At 51.2% G+C, this 15,403-nt stretch overlaps 6 protein-coding genes across 6 annotated transcripts; 2 read left to right on the top strand and 4 right to left on the bottom strand.

The window, feature by feature from the left end:
* Positions 1 to 780: 780 nt before the first annotated feature.
* Positions 781 to 1,961, top strand: MRS44_004096 (uncharacterized protein; the record flags this gene model as incomplete). The annotated part of the gene is made up of 3 exons (XM_046273123.2): positions 781 to 1,092; positions 1,141 to 1,259; positions 1,313 to 1,961. 3 exons carry the CDS (start codon positions 781 to 783, stop codon positions 1,959 to 1,961), a joined length of 1,080 nt encoding a protein of 359 aa, XP_046125555.2.
* A 124-nt stretch (positions 1,962 to 2,085) lies between these two features.
* MRS44_004095 (uncharacterized protein) lies at positions 2,086 to 3,279 on the bottom strand (the record flags this gene model as incomplete). Its single annotated transcript, XM_046280333.2, has 2 exons — positions 2,086 to 2,727; positions 2,779 to 3,279. The coding sequence occupies 2 exons, from the start codon at positions 3,277 to 3,279 to the stop codon at positions 2,086 to 2,088; spliced, it is 1,143 nt and encodes a 380-aa protein (XP_046125554.1).
* A 642-nt stretch (positions 3,280 to 3,921) lies between these two features.
* MRS44_004094 (uncharacterized protein) lies at positions 3,922 to 6,073 on the bottom strand (the record flags this gene model as incomplete). Its single annotated transcript, XM_046272360.2, has 2 exons — positions 3,922 to 5,687; positions 5,743 to 6,073. The coding sequence occupies 2 exons, from the start codon at positions 6,071 to 6,073 to the stop codon at positions 3,922 to 3,924; spliced, it is 2,097 nt and encodes a 698-aa protein (XP_046125553.1).
* Positions 6,074 to 6,466: 393 nt separating this feature from the next.
* Positions 6,467 to 7,555, bottom strand: MRS44_004093 (uncharacterized protein; the record flags this gene model as incomplete). The annotated part of the gene is made up of 1 exon (XM_065622053.1): positions 6,467 to 7,555. One exon carries the CDS (start codon positions 7,553 to 7,555, stop codon positions 6,467 to 6,469), a length of 1,089 nt encoding a protein of 362 aa, XP_065478125.1.
* A 614-nt stretch (positions 7,556 to 8,169) lies between these two features.
* Positions 8,170 to 9,165, top strand: MRS44_004092 (uncharacterized protein; the record flags this gene model as incomplete). The annotated part of the gene is made up of 1 exon (XM_046273122.2): positions 8,170 to 9,165. The coding sequence occupies one exon, from the start codon at positions 8,170 to 8,172 to the stop codon at positions 9,163 to 9,165; it is 996 nt and encodes a 331-aa protein (XP_046125551.1).
* A 269-nt stretch (positions 9,166 to 9,434) lies between these two features.
* Positions 9,435 to 14,384, bottom strand: MRS44_004091 (uncharacterized protein; the record flags this gene model as incomplete). The annotated part of the gene is made up of 11 exons (XM_065622052.1): positions 9,435 to 9,852; positions 9,911 to 10,181; positions 10,232 to 10,418; positions 10,469 to 10,857; positions 10,901 to 11,471; positions 11,518 to 11,866; positions 11,918 to 12,513; positions 12,563 to 13,050; positions 13,101 to 13,197; positions 13,245 to 13,696; positions 13,745 to 14,384. 11 exons carry the CDS (start codon positions 14,382 to 14,384, stop codon positions 9,435 to 9,437), a joined length of 4,458 nt encoding a protein of 1,485 aa, XP_065478124.1.
* Between the last annotated feature and the right edge of the window lie 1,019 nt (positions 14,385 to 15,403).

Here is a 15,403-nt window from a genome sequence, read left to right as displayed (position 1 = left end):
CAATCTTCTTGAAAGGACAGATCATCAAAGAATGGGCCTAGTCATGCCACTAACTTGATAGTGCCAGTTGGTATCTTGAGACCTCGCAAGCATCGAGCATTTTATACAACCTAGCAGCGACAATATCGGCGTTGCAGTTGATCCCAACTCTACCTATCCAAGGACAGAGAACTCGGGTCACGTCTCGGGAGAGCTGCACTATGATATGACCTCATACTTGAACCTAATCAAGTATAGCTTTACCAACAATGCCTCCAGTCATGTGATCCCCCAGACCCAAGCTGACCCCACCAATTCAAGGGTCTGACTCAAACGTCATCTACACAAGCTGAAATAACTTGCATATATCCTCTTGTCCTCAGAAACTTCCATTACCTGCGGCTGAAAAAATGAGTCAGGTTGGACATCACGCCACCGCTTGCAAAGGATGCCGCCGGCGAGGCCGCAAATGTGATCGAACACTGCCGGCCTGTCTGAGCTGTCAGCGCCGAGGAGTGGAGTGCGAAGGATACATCACAAGATGGCCTGGCGTTGCGGCGAGAGGGAAGCTTGCGGGAAAGTCTATTCCGGTTTGCGACAGCTCAGCAAACACCCCAAAGCCCAGGCCTAAACGAGCCAAGCGGGGGAATATTCCTGTGTCGTCGAGGGACGCCATCGAGAGGGAGCTTGGACACAACTCTAACGACTCGCGTCTCAATGTGATGGCATGGATTGGAGATGATGAGTTGGAAAGTCTGATTAAACATTGCAAGACACCCTCCCGCTTAACCATCGAATGTCATGACTAATCTTGGCGTTTACACAGACGTCCAGGACCTCAGCAGCATCTTTTATCTAGGAACTGGACCCAGCGACAATCCAATGTTCCGTTATGTGCTTCCACTTATAGACACTGTGCCTCCTATACGCTATGCCATCGCTGCATCAGCATCCTGTCACCTTGCGGTTCGAACCTCAGATAAAGAGCTCGAGAAGAAAAGCCTGTATCTGCGTGTCCATGCTACGCATTTATTGAGAGAGATGCTCCGAGATCCTTGCCCGGCAACAGATCAAAGCATACTAGCCAGCATGTTGATGCTGGCACAGCTTGACGTAAGCTAAACAAGCGTTCTGTCGAGTACTTGTCTCATCAATATCTAGATGTGTTCCGGAGACTGTCTTGAGTTTGAGACGCATCTAAAAGCCGCAGTCGTCATAATTCGGGGCCATGATTATGACCACGCATCAAACAGGCACTACTTTGAGCAGCGGCTTGCGTGGTGAGTTTGCTAGCCATCCTTGTAGCAGCAATTCTCTTCTAACAAAGCCTTAGGCTCGACATGATGGCGTCTACAACTTCTCCTCGACTACCAAACTTGTCCACCACAGAACTCAAGGCGGCTCTCGGACGCTGCTCGAATCATGGACGGCGGCAATGGAGCTATGATGTTTTCCCGTGCCCAATCGATTTGTTTGAGATACTCGGAGACATTACTATGCTTTCCAAAACTCAACTGGACGTGACGAGTCCAAGCCAGGAGACTATGGAGGAGGCTCATCGTATAAAATGCCGTCTGGCAGCGTGGGAATGGCTTGGAGAAACTTCTGGCCCACGGAAGCATATGGTTGAAGTTTGGTGTCTCGGCATCATGGCGTACCTCGGGCGACTATTCCCGTCCACCAACTCGTCGGGTGCAGCAGATTTGACAAGCCAGATTCTGTATCACGCGCGGCTCATCCCACCGGCTTCACCCTGGAGCTACTCCTTGCTGTGGCCCATCTTCCAGATCGGGGTAACTTTGGGCAATGAAGCACTGGAGGAGAGAGCGTGGGTAGAGAAGCGTCTCAACATTGCCCTAGAGGCCGTTGGATGTCGGCATTTCAGTAACGCGCTCGAGACACTGCGTTTTGTCTGGGATAATGATGTGCAATATGACCCTCTCACTGCTAGCATGAACGGACGCATCATAATGTTGGCATAGTTTGCCCAATAGAGGTAGTAATACACTGAAGCATGCACACTCACATGGATTTTGCATACTACTTGCATATCTGTTGCGTTTTTAGACTGTAATTTATCTTGAAAAATACCTGCAAGAAATGCATCTAGTCCATGTATCTAGATACTACAGTCTCCAGCTCATCCCTAATCTCCTTCTTCCATGCCTCAGTCGCCCAGCACATGTCGATAGCATGCTTCGTCAAAGTCACCATGTCCTGGTTACTAAAGCCGCACATCTTCTTGGCCAGTAGCATGTCATGTAGGATCCAGCAATCTTCCATATAGGCCGGATCGTCGCTTGCAATTGCGATTGGGATCCCCGCTTCGTAAAGGGTGCGTATTCTCGGAAAGATCTCGTCAACTGGCTCGTGGCGAATATATCCCCATGGAGTAATCGTCATGCCGATACCCTTCTTCTTGATGAGATTCACGAGAGCCTCGTCTTGAACAGCATTCAGGCCGTGATCTATGCGCTCCGCGCCTGAACCTCCCACATTCGCCGCAACTTGGCGGATATGCTCGTGGGTGTCCTTTTGGCCGACATCACAGTGTGCGGTGAGGTGGAAGCCGGCCTCTTTGGCCAGAGTAAAGACCTCTGAGAACAAGGATGGGGGACGGTTGTCTTCGTTCGAGTCAAGACCAATGCCAATAACCATATCTCGGTAGGGAAGAACAGCTTCAAAGTGCTCCATGGCAGACTCTGGCGATAGATCGCGCAGGAAACACATGATCCATTTGGACTTGATCTGCTCTCAGGGTCAGCATATGTGCAAACTCATGGTGTGCTGCTCACGTACGCCCAGGCGCTTTTCTGCCTCCTCCTGAGCCGCTCGAAATCCCCCCATCATAGTGTCCCAGGAGACGCCACGGCGGGTGTGACCCTGTGGATCAAAGAAAGGCTCGCAGTACCGAACGTTCATCGAGGCAGCATGCTCAAAGTAGTTCATGGCCAAGTCGTAAAAGTCCTGCTCGGTGGCAAGCACTTCAAACCCGCCATAGTAGGCCTCGAAGAAGGTAAAGGTCTCTTCAGCATTGTCGATGGAGTGACCTTCCCGGGCTGGAATGATGTTGTACGACACCTTCAACTGCTCTAGACTCGTGTACACGGTACCAGTCCGCTCGAGCTTCAGGGTCTGGTTGTTTCTCTGGGCAAGCTTCCACCTGAGCTCAGGAGTCAAGGTGCCCTCGATATGGACGTGCAGTTCCACCTTTGGAAGGTCGAGCACGAACTGATCGTTGGCATTCAGCAGTTCCTGCCGCAAGGCTAGGCGTTCTTCGAGGGGCATGGCGTGCTCCATTGTAAGGTCTAGGAGGCGAGCGGTTGCAGTTGGGTAAAGAAGGTTGTTCTGACTGATTGCAATTAGTGGAAGCTTCTGTTTGCTAGTAATTAAGAAAGAAGAGGAGACTATGAGGCCAATTCGAGGAGCTCTTATACTTGAGTTCAACACAGTCATCCTGGATCCCTTCATGTTAGTGGATGCCGGGGTCTCTACTGAGGCCCACGATACTAGTACTAAATAGGCTGCAGTTTCAGTCGCCTGCATAGGCTAAAGTTGTCATCCTACCCTACAAGCCCTGTCATACGCGCTAGTCCCATCTTCGTCGCAGTTTCCGTCAACCTGCTGTACAACTCCTCTCTGTTGTACAATCAGTTTCTTCTTTTAGTATACTTTATCGGCCTTGTGTTGATTCTCGTTTCGACGTAGCACGATTGACTCATACCGAGTTTAATCTGCGCGTGACACCGGGCAATCAATGATGAAAAGTGGATGCAACAGCTTGCCTTGCAAGAGAGATGCTCTGTTGGTCGAGGTTTGCCCATCTTGTTACTAATGTCATGAGGCTATACTGATGAAAGATCATCTATTCTTAATCTTATCCACTATATAGGCAGGATATCTCGGGAAGTGGCCGGTTTAAGATCGGATAGTCAATTCGATTCAGTTCAACACAACACTGCCGTCCTGGCAACCGTCTAGCCATTCAAATGCAGCCTTGAGTACTCGCCCTCGGCCAACCCGACGGCACGGTTCTTTCTTCTCTGGGGCATTCAAATCAGGCCGTGTGAAGTTTCCAGATACGGCCAAGAAATCAACACACATCGGCTCCTCCTCATCGTCCTGCCTCAAGTACCTGAGCAGAGGAAACGCAAATATGTCCCCAGACTCAAGATCGGCGTCCAAAGCTACCCATCCAATAACTTGATCATCTTTGGATGACAGAAGCGTGTTCGTGTCGGGATGCAGGCCCAACTCTGACCATCCAAAGTGAGTGTCAGGGGCCCATCTTTCACGGTCCGTATAGTGAGGAATGTCACCTATCCGAGCCCCAACTCTGATGCTCTGGAAAGGCCCGGAGATTTGCAGTTCTTGGGCTTCTTCATTTGTTTTTGGTGCGCCAAACATGACTTGTGCCAGGAGTTCTGGATAGACGAGGTACTCATCATGAGGCCACTTCACCGCCCCCTTCACATTCATCCAGCTCCAAGATGGGAATGGGATGTCATTGAGCCCGCCGCGGCTGATGGCTGGAACCCATAGCAGCTGGGAATGGAGGTGCTCACAATATCCAAAATCAACAATGCCGTGATAGAATTTGTACCCGAAGCGCGTAGCCAGCCGCTCTTCAAACCCCATCAACGCATTGTGCTTGTCTGAGTTATACGTCAGCTTGGTCACACTGTACTGATGTACTGTATTCTGCCACGTCTTCCTCAGATTGTACTCGGCATCGTAAGACACGCCACCGTACGATTTCGTACCGTCCATGGTGTACTCGCCACGAGGACGCCGGCACTCAGGGATCCCCGTCTGCTCCGTCTCCCAGTATCGGTTGCACCGCCAGCCTAGGTCGTACTCGGTGAAGAAGATGCATCTGCGGGAGAGTTCCCGTTCCTGAAATACCCAGCCGCGGGAGTGCCATGCCTTGAATTGGAGTCGGAGAGGGAAGGGATCGGCGGTATCAGAAGCTTCCTGCATGATGACCTCGCACAGTTCATCTACTTCTTGTTGTGATGAACTCTGACTCGGTCCCACGATGCTCTCTGCAATTCCATCATTATTCGTCCCAGCAGTTTTGACTTGAAACTTGGCAGTCCTGGCAACCGCTGGCCCACTAACGAACAAGCCCGAATCGGCCATCTGAGACCCGTCTGAGCCTTTTGCATCCACCGCAGCTATAGTGCAGAAGGATTCCTCGAAGATCACTCCCATGAGCCCTATCTGTGTCATGAGCTCAGTGGGATCGTCCTGGACGATGCAGATGGAATCGATCCAGAGAAATCGCTCGCCCAGTTCCCTTGTAAGCCATATCGCATCTCGAAACGTCTTGGGCAAATTCGCCAATGGGAGTTCCACCTGCCAGGCATCGACAGTATCCTTGGTCATCCTTGGCGGAATGACCTTTCCCCAGCAGTGACTGAGAGTCATGTAACGTCCAGTTTCCTTGCCGTGTGTCGTATAGACGCGTGGCTTCTTCTCCTCGCTTCTACCATCACCAGCGAAACCAACATCGATGACCCTGAACGGGAGAGTCGTGGAGGAAGAGCCATCGTTGTATTTATTCCCCGAGTATGTACCCCGCCCGCACTCATCGTGATGTAGCTGACACTCTTGGAGCCATTCACGAAGCAGACGCATGTTTCGCGGAGAGTTGGCGTCTTGCAGGTCCCTGTGCGTGATGATTCTGTTTTTAAAGACACTTGATTCTACCAATAATTAGTCTTGGTCCTGAAAAGTCCACAGACAAAAAGACAATCGTACCTTCTGACACGGAGATCCGATGCAGCCCTCCGTAATGCTGAGAGTCGAGTTTGAACATTCCCCAGCGTGCCCCAGGTTCTGACTGTTGCAACCTCCACATGAGTGGCCCACAATGATCTACCTTGCAAGCCTTTGTTTCATCACCCCTCAAAGCCGTCAAGTTGTCATACTTGACACAGGTCTGTGACTTGTAGGCGTTGCTGACGATTTCGCAAAGTCGGCAGTGTTCCTTGGACTGAAGGACCTGGTTGTAGTCTAGAGGATGCTGGAAGCCATCTATTAGCATCGATAGGGTGACGTTACTGCATGCTGAACAGAGTTCCGACGCCATGGCTTAGGATCTCAGTGGTGCTGCACGGAATAGCTTTCATTAGCTTTGTTTCATTGTACGGCGACTATCTTTGCGGGGTATGAGAGGTAAGCACTGCAGCTCTTCACAAGGATCTCGACCTGATTTGTGGAATAAAGATCCGCCGACTGCTCCAGTTCCTGCCATCCGTAAAAATCTCCATTCAAACAGCGTCCCCTCACCACTTTGACCAGGCCAATTTTAAAGGAGGGTTTCAGGCAATCCACAGTTTCCCCCAGCAGAAGCATCGCCTGTTAGAACAACTGACTTACAACTAGAACATCTTGGTTGTCTAGTATAATGAGACATATTTTGTCTTTATCTTGCACTATTGTCGTGGTGATAACTGCTGATTCGACACCAAAACCGAATCCTTCAAACGCCTCCATTTCCAACTTGCAACTCGCCTTGCGAGAGTATCAAATCTCTAATCAATTGCCACCCAATACTCTGCTTGTAAAACTCGCTCTCTTCATCCCCGATAATCATAGTCCACTTTTTTAGAAACCACGGTGCAGCCTCCCAGCTCTTCATGTCCCATGGCTGATACGTGGTATTAGAGCGCCTCTCTGTCCCAGACTGGCTCCGTCGCCAAATAGTCAAACCTCCTCTTCCATAAATATCAAACTTTAGCTCCCAGCTGTTAAAGGTGTCAGGCATGGCAGCTGACAGCAGGATAGCCCTTTCACGGAGGAATGGGAGCGGGATGAGATCTAAACTGGCGTGGTGTGGAATGAGGACTTGTGCGAGTGTTGGTCGAAGATGGATAGGAATGCTGGTGTTTTTGAAAGATGCAGTAGAGGCGGCCCCCTGTTGCAAAAGCGCTGTTGGGTCGGTTGTTGAAGCGAGGCTAGGTTGGTAAAAGGGTGAGATGCAATGACCGCCACAATTGGCAATAAATGGTAGGTCGAAGCCCATGGAGAGGGCGTTTTGAAATGCAGCGTTGAATATCGCTACTGGTTCGAACTGAAGCATGTTGAGGTACACATCTGGTAATATTGATTCGTCATGTTGGCTGTTTATCGAGGAGTGCGAGGTCCTGGATCTGTCTGATCGATGGCGAGTCGGAACCAACTGTAAGTTGTCGTCATGAACATCGGATGCGTTTATGTTCCCAATTATCTCCACGTCTTCTACGATCAGCGCATCGGATGATGGGGGGATGCCGTTGCCTGTCTCATCGGGAGCCGCTTGAGGTGGTTGGATTAGTGAGACAGGACCATGACATGCACTGGTATTGCTGCGTGGAGTGCCCTGCGTTGATAGGATCTCGGCTTTTAATGGCTCTTGAACACGGCTTGGCGTATCATGAGAGCATTTGATGGGCTTGGAAGTGATGTCGCATCGCTTCAGCAGCGGTCGCGGTCGACGTGTTTGATAGCGGCGTGACTCTGCCTCTTTGAGCTGTTTACGATGCTCTTTTTGTCGCTTGCCTATGGGATTAGATATTAGGATAGAATCCATGAATTTCTGACAGGAGTAGCTCACGATACGCCCTTTGAGCGACTCGGTTCTGCTCTCGTCGCGCCTCGGTCAAGACCCGGCGCTTGGGTGGTGGTTCGGCCCCGGAGTTCGCCCGACCGACTCTGTTGGCTTATCACTTGTAGCCCAATCAAGGCTGTCTTTGCCTTCCATATCGAGCTGCTTGTCATCAAAGTCTCAACGTCGCTAGTGGACGGCACAAGGGGATAAAGGTCAAGGTCATTGGGGACGAGGATCGTCTCCACACCATCTCTAAAGTCCGAAGTCCGTCTCGTATCGCCACCTGGCTTACTACTTGTTAGCCAATCAGAAGTGGATAAATGGGTAAGCCGCCAAGACACACAGAATCACGCTGCGTCACTGGCGATGGCTTACTACCACTAAGTCCAGTCGATTCTGAGCATCGCGACATGGAATATGAAGGAATTAATAAATGGCCTGGAAAGATGGAAAAATGAAGTTTAAGGCCGAGACGAGATGAAGCATAAATATTCTCCAAGACTCTACCCTTGGTATCCAATTCTCCAGCAACACATCAACTAGCACACTTCTACAACCACCATTTCACAACATCGCACACTTTTCACGTGATCATCATGTCTACTTCAAAGACCATCGCCGTCGTGGGAGCCACTGGAAATCAGGGCTCCTCAGTCGCAAAGACCTTCCTCGACCTCCCTGGCTGGAATGTCCGATGCCTTACCCGTCGACCCACCTCTGAGAAAGCTCAAGCCCTCAAGGCTCTCGGAGCTGAAGTAGTTGAGGCGGATCTCGACAACCTCGATTCTCTGATTGTCGCCTTCAAGGGTGTTCATGCCATCTTTGTCAACACGGACTTTTGGGCACCCTACCAAGCTGCCCTCGCCGCAGGACACGACCAGCCCACCAGCAGCGCCATGGGATTCAAAACGGAACTCCAACACGTCAAGAACGCCGCTATTGCCGCCACCAAGACTCCTACCCTTGAGAAGTTCATCTACTCGGCCCTGGGTCCCATGAAGGTCGCGTCTGGTGGCAAGTACTCTCACTGCTACCACTGGGACAGCAAGGCTGAGGCTGTCAACTACATCGAGAAAGAGGTGCCTGAACTGGCCGACAAAGCATCCTACATCTACCTTGGTGCTTATAGCTCCAACCTCCTGCTCTTCCCCAAGCGCAACACCAAGACTGGAGAGTACACTGTGGCTCTACCCGGCCCCAAGACCACCAAGTTCCCCATCATCGACCCTCTGACATCTACTGGTCCTTTCGTCCGTGCTCTCATCGAAGACGAGCCTGCTGGAACTAAACTCCTAGCTTATGACAGCAACATGACCATCAGTGAGGCCATCGATGCATGGAGCGCCGTCACTGGCAAGAAGGCAGAGTTTCAGCAGGTCACATTAGAGGAGATGCAGGAGTTGACTGGTCTTCCTCTCGAGGTTCTTGATGGACCTGCTTTCCTTGGAGAGTACGAATTCTGTGCCGGAGTTGAAGGAGTCATTGAGCCAAAGCAGCTGAAGAACCCGGTCAAGACCCCCACGTATCCGGAGTTCCTGGCCTCCAAGGACATTGAGTATCTGACTGGGTTTGACTATAACCCAAACTGGTGAGGAGGTATCAAGATAAATCTTGGCGAGGATGAGGGTAAAGAAACGCGAGTTTATTGTCTTGATAGTATAAAAAGAAGAGATGAGATCTACCCGGTCCCTCTATAACACGAAGGAAATTTGGACGACAGTCTATGTAAAATTGTAACCGAACCCAAAGTCTAGAAGCCAATTAATATGCAATATGATCAATCTTGATCTGGGCCATTAGTGCATGATTGAATGTAAACCACCTCTCCTCTCCCCTCTTCTCTCCCCCTCTTCAGCTTCTCCTACTTTCGCTTGACTCCGGCGCCCTTGGGCACCCGGAAGTACCAGTAAAGACCGAGAGTAGCACCAATGTTGAAGGCGATGTAGACCCACAGGAGGCCAAATTGCCACCACCTATCGCTATAGTCAATCTCAAAATTCTTCAGATATTGCTCCGTCGAAGCGAGACTGCAGTATTGGCAGGTGTCGGAAGACAGGGGGTTGAGAAGATATCCTCCTGCCTCCTTGATGAAGGGACCCATAAAGCTTTCACAGGTCATGTTGGCAGGGGCCGCCATGTGAAGAACCTCGTTGTCGGCACATTCAACGTTGGAGCCGTATACAGCGGTCGACATGATGCCGCTGACGAGGTATGTGCCAGGAGATGCGCGGTACATGAATGTCCAGAACTTGGGGATGTCGCGATAAGGAACACCGACGCTGCATGAACGTTAGCAACCGTCGATACAGGAAAAATAAGGGACAGAGAACAACTTACCCGCAGAAAGAAATGCAAAGCATCCACATAAGCGAGGCGAGAACACCGGCCTCCTCGGCAGTCTCAATCCACACAATGGCAAAGTGAGAGAAGGTGCTCGTGAAGAGCATGAACATGAGGAGGAAGAGGAAGACGAGGAATCCACGACTGCTGACATCGTCGGACGTGGTGTTTTGCACAAAGCCCACGGGATAGTACCAGCAAAAGTACATGATGACAGCCATGAGGCTGTTCCATGCGACCTCGACGAGGATGTTGGCCAGGATGTAGGCTACAAGAGTCAGCTTGATGTTTTTGAGTTGAGGATGGAGAATGACTTACTGTTCCATCGGTAAATCTTGGAGGGTCTCTCGCGGACTTCGTAGAGGGCGCGCTGGGGAATAAACATGGGCATGATCTGCTCGTTGATGTTGCCAAACAGGACGAGGTACATGAAGATGGCGAAGAGCTGGTTTTGGAGACCTTGGATACTATTGTTGGCGTTGAAGCTGAAGCCGAGATACAGGGACTATTTCAACTGTTAGTGATGAAGCATCTCGTTGGTTGCAAGCAACTCACAGCGAGGACAATCAGGATGGTCTTGGACCAGATATAGGTAGGAGACCGCCAGAAGTGCTTCCAGGTACGGATAAGAACCTCCCGGAACTGCGTCATGAAGGAAGCCACAAATTCGTTGTGCTGAGACTGATCACCGTCGGCGAATGCAGAGGAACCTTCAGGCTGGGTAGATGCCAGAGAGTTCAGTCTTGCAAGCTCCTTCTTGACGTCCTTGAACTCGGGGGAGTTTCTCCAGACCTGGTGCCAGTCGATAACGTCCTCGTCATCGTGAGTAGGCTTGATGATTTGAAGCATGTACTCGGCGGGGTTGGCATCAGGGGGGCAAGGAGGAGCACCGTTTCGTTCAAAATACTCGAGGAGGGTCTTAGATTCATTTCCGAGGTCTGAGGCTGTTAGTGGAAGTGTGTTAAACTGGTGTAATAGTAAACGTACCTCCAAAGTAGACAGTCCTTCCTCCAGGGGCGAGCAAAAGCAGCCTGTCAAATCGCTGGAACAGCATAGCCGAAGGTTGATGGATAGTGCAGAGAACAGCCTGACCACTAGTGGTCAACTTTTCAATCAGATCGCAAATAGCCCATGAAGTCTGAGAGTCGAGACCCGAAGTAGGTTCATCGAGGAAGACGAGCAGTTGAGGACGAGCAGCCAGTTCGACACCGATAGTAAGACGCTTCCTTTGCTCGACGTTGAGACCCTCACCAGGCGTTCCAATAACAGCGTCGGAGAATTCCTGCATGTCGAGCATTTCAATGACCTGTTCGACGTACTTGATCTTCTCTTCACGGGAGATCTCTGCGGATTGACGAAGGAGGGCGCTGAACTCGAGGGCTTCACGGACTGTCATGGTGTTCAAGTGGACATCCTGTTGCTGAACGTAGCCGACGCGGTGCTGGAATGAAGAGTCGGTTGGCTTTCCGTCGATACGAGTGTCTCCGCTGACGACACCCATGGTGACACGAGTAGCGAGGACATCGAGGAGAGTCGTTTTTCCGGCACCAGAAACACCCTGAAATTGTTAGTTGAGCATTCTCAATATCAAAGAATTCGCATACCATCAATGCTGTGGACATGCCGGGCTTGACCCAGCCATCAACATGATCCAAAAGACGTCGCTCATTACCCTTGATCTGAATATCATAGCAAAGATCCTCCCAGTGAAACACGGATGCACCAGCAGCGAGACCGCTGGATCCATTGTTGGCAACCTTTTCAGCCACGACAGGTCGTTCAGTCTTTTGAGCTTCAGAGTCACCCTTGCTGCTCTCTTTAAGGGAAGGAGGCATCTTGCCCTTGCGGAAGACGAGGACTTCACCCTTGCTCTGAGGGGGCTTGGCGAATTCGGCCGAGATGATGTAGGTGAGGAAGAAAGCAACGAGGAAACCACAGAGGATACCAACATTTCTATGGCGATATCAGTAATGTTCAGTGTAGTGTGAGTGGTTTCAAACTTACCGCCACTTGTGAGCGTTGCTGTAGTCAAATGACATGTTGATGTACCTGTCGCCATTGACAACGTTCGATCCAGGCTCAGCGCCCACAACAGCGCAAATCCTCGACTCGGGAGGGAGATCATCGTAGCTGCCGCCGCGGGGAACCATTTGGGCGCAAGGAAACTCTCTGTTGTGGAACTCATTCGCCATAAGGGCCTCGAACGCATAGGCCAGGGGGTTGATGTAGTTCATCCAGCGAGACCACCCAAGCATGTAGTCGGTGGGGATAGTGAAGCCGGTGTAGATCATCAAGCCGAGACTAAGAAGAGCGGAGGGAACCATGGCTTGGTGAGAGGTGCGAGTCAGGCAGGCAAGCGTGCGGTAGAGGCTTGACATAACCAGGGTGGTGAGGTATGAGGTAAGGCAGAAGAAGAAGAAGTTGCCTGCTTCTCTTCGCAGGTGGGCCATGAAGTACACAGTGAGGTTGAAGACAAACATGTTGACCGTCTTATAAGGAAGGTCGATGAGGTAGCTGGCAATGGCTTGGGTGGACTGGTGATAGAAGGCGTAGCGGTTGTGCTTCTCAACCACAGGACGCTCTACATAGACAGTCAGGACCTGTTATTCAGTCAGTATCAGCCATGCTATGAATTAACTAGTTGCTTACCTCGAGCTGACTAGCAAAGGCGTTGAACAGCAGCGAGAAGAAGATGCTTCCTCCTCTGTAGTAGAATGTCGACGAATCGTTCTTGAGGTTGTAAAACATACTTCCCAGAACCAGGGCCATAATCAAGTTGAACAAGAGTGAAGCAATCGTGAATCCAGGATCAGCAAGCAACCTGCGCCAGCTACGCCAGAGCGTGAGTCTGACCTGGTGCGCATACGAGATGGTGTAGGGAGACTTGGCACGCTGGCCCTTGAACTGCTCTGCGCGACGAGAGGTTTGATATTCAGCCAGACGCTCCTCGCGAGGATGGTTCTCCTCGTATTCAGAGAGTTGGCGAAGGAGCTGCTTGCGAGGTTCACTGGCTTGCCAGCGTTCGGCGAACTCATCGGGGGTTCGGGGGGCTGTGCGTTCATAGCCGGGCTTCACTCGACGCTCTTGAGGGCTAGTCATTGAGGTGAGGAAGTCGGGGGTGGTTTGTCGATCAGGGCCTGTCTTGTTAGTCTTGAGTAGAACAGAAAGGTGTTGTAAGTTAACTTACACTCGAAGCCGAGGCTTTCAAAGTATTGCTTTGCTTCGGTGATCTTGCCAAAGAAGATCTGCCGTCCCTCGTAAAGGACAGTAACACGATCGAACAACTACCAAATGTTAGCTCTCCCCTGATAGTTCCTGATTGAAGACTTACATCATAAGCTGACTGAGGTGCCTGATAGATAGCAACAGCACCAGCAACTCCCACAAGATCAGCCTGCAGCCTCAAAGTCTTGCAAAAGTTGATAGCGTTCCCACTATCCAATCCACGCGTAGTGTTATCCCAGCACTGCAACTTGGCACCCGTGAGAGCAGCCTCGGCAATGCTAACACGCTTCCTCTCACCACCACTAACACCTCGAACAAAGTCATCACCAACTCGTGTGTCGACGGTGTGGCTGATACCAAAGATGGCCATCATGACGTCGCGCATCATTGTATCCGCCTGTGCTCGAGTCACACCACCGGGGACGTGACGGCGGGAGTGGGCGCTTGCGGCAAAGGAGAGGGTCTCGCCGACTGTGAGATGGGCGAGGTGGGTGTCGACTTCTGCGTTGTAGAGGACGTCGCTGCGGAACGAGGTTCGCATGTGGCTTTCTTCGATACCTTGGCAATTGTTAGAAAGATTTCATGCTTGGGCCAATTGATGCTCACCTCGGAAATTCATGTAAGACTGGGGGTCAACTTCAAGACCAGCTGTTTCACCCGCAATGGTCTTGAGAAGAGTAGAACAACCAGAGCCAGGAGGTCCAAGCACAAGAAGCAACTCGCCCTCCTCCACAACACCCTCAAAGTTGCGAAGAATATCGACACGTCTCTTCTTTCGAGGACTCAAGAGATCAACCAAAGACTTGACAACATCCAATGGATAGTCGATAACACTCTTCTGGTGTTCAGCACCGGTACCCCATCCGAAAACATTCAGGTCTCGAAAGGCGACACCGAGACTGCGAGGAGGTGCAGAGCCAGCTTCGGACTCGTCAAGCTTGACAAAGGCCTTGACCCATGCTCGTGCATCAAAGTTGGGCGAACCGGGATCAAGTCGTGTACCGGGCTGAGGACAAAAGGCGTGAAGTTCGGCGCCGACTGTAGTAGAAGCTCTGGTGAGTTGTCGTGCAAGGGCCTCAATCTCGTGGTTCATAACCCTCGAAGGACCTTCGTCTGAATGGGAGCTGCTGGCTGCAGTATCATCCTTGATGCTGGCGGCGGTTGATGTCGATGTGCCATCCTCGTGGTGGTCAGCTCTTTCACCCGGGGTCAGACCTCCGGGTGTCTTTTCGTCTTCAGGGGCCATGTTGAAGGCGCCAAGGATCGATCAATGGTCGAGACTTTTGTTCTAGACGGTATGATGTCCAGAGGCTTGTCGAGTTCAAAATCAGATCAGATCAGGGAGCACAGGTCTTAAGTATAAGAACCATCAACAAGCCTCTACCCTCAAACCTGTTAATCCAAAAGATCTGCAAAGTTGAAGTCCGCAAAGAAATAAGGTTGACAAGAAAGAACCGGGGCTCCGGACCCGAGTGGAAAAGTCCTGTGCGGACAAGCAAATTCGTATAAAGGGAACGGGGCCCGCGGGTGAATCAGCACGCGCCGCAAATCCGCAGCGACAAATTCCTTGCAGCAGCTTGCGAGTCACTTTCTTGGCTCTCGAAGCTGAGTCGCCCCGAACCGACGGAGTCGGGGGATATGATTAAATGTGTGTGGACCGGGTCCCCACAAGGAGCCCGCGGAGGCCCGAGCCCGGGGGTCCACGGGTCGCCTTCGCACTCGTTTTATCGGAGGGGTTCAGTTTGGGGCAAGGCTGCGACAGGTTCGCTTAAGAAAGGGGATGCATTTCGTTGGCATTGATTGGCGAGGTCGGGTTTGACCGTCGAGACTGCCTGCTTCACAGCCGTCGTCACCTGGCATCACTCCGCAACGAGTTCTACGAAGTTCAGTGACGTATTCGCACAATGAGGGATCTGAGGTGTTACTGAATGACGTAGAGTATCGTCAAACGGTCTAGTTTCATCGACATTCAAGCTTCATTGCTTGTTGCTGTGCCATCCATGGGGACCGATCAATCACGCCACTCTCCCACCATCAAGAAGCCGACTTCAGGTCGCCTATCATATACCTTGCAGTCGACGAAGGATCTCATGCTCTATATGCCTCAATTTTTTTCGAAATATGCACGCGGCGTCACGTCAACCCCAACGTGGCTGTTGTTGATGTTGCTCAACCTTTGCGGGCTTTCTTGCCAACCACATCACAATCATATCACCTCACCCCCCAGAGTCACGGGCATGGTTTCCAAAATCACGGTGCTATGTA

This window comes from Fusarium solani, assembly GCF_023522795.1.
Source record: "Fusarium solani strain SB1 chromosome Unknown bctg00000002, whole genome shotgun sequence".
Taxonomy (NCBI): Eukaryota; Fungi; Ascomycota; class Sordariomycetes; order Hypocreales; family Nectriaceae; genus Fusarium; species Fusarium solani.
This window is presented reverse-complemented; position numbering and strand designations above follow the sequence as displayed.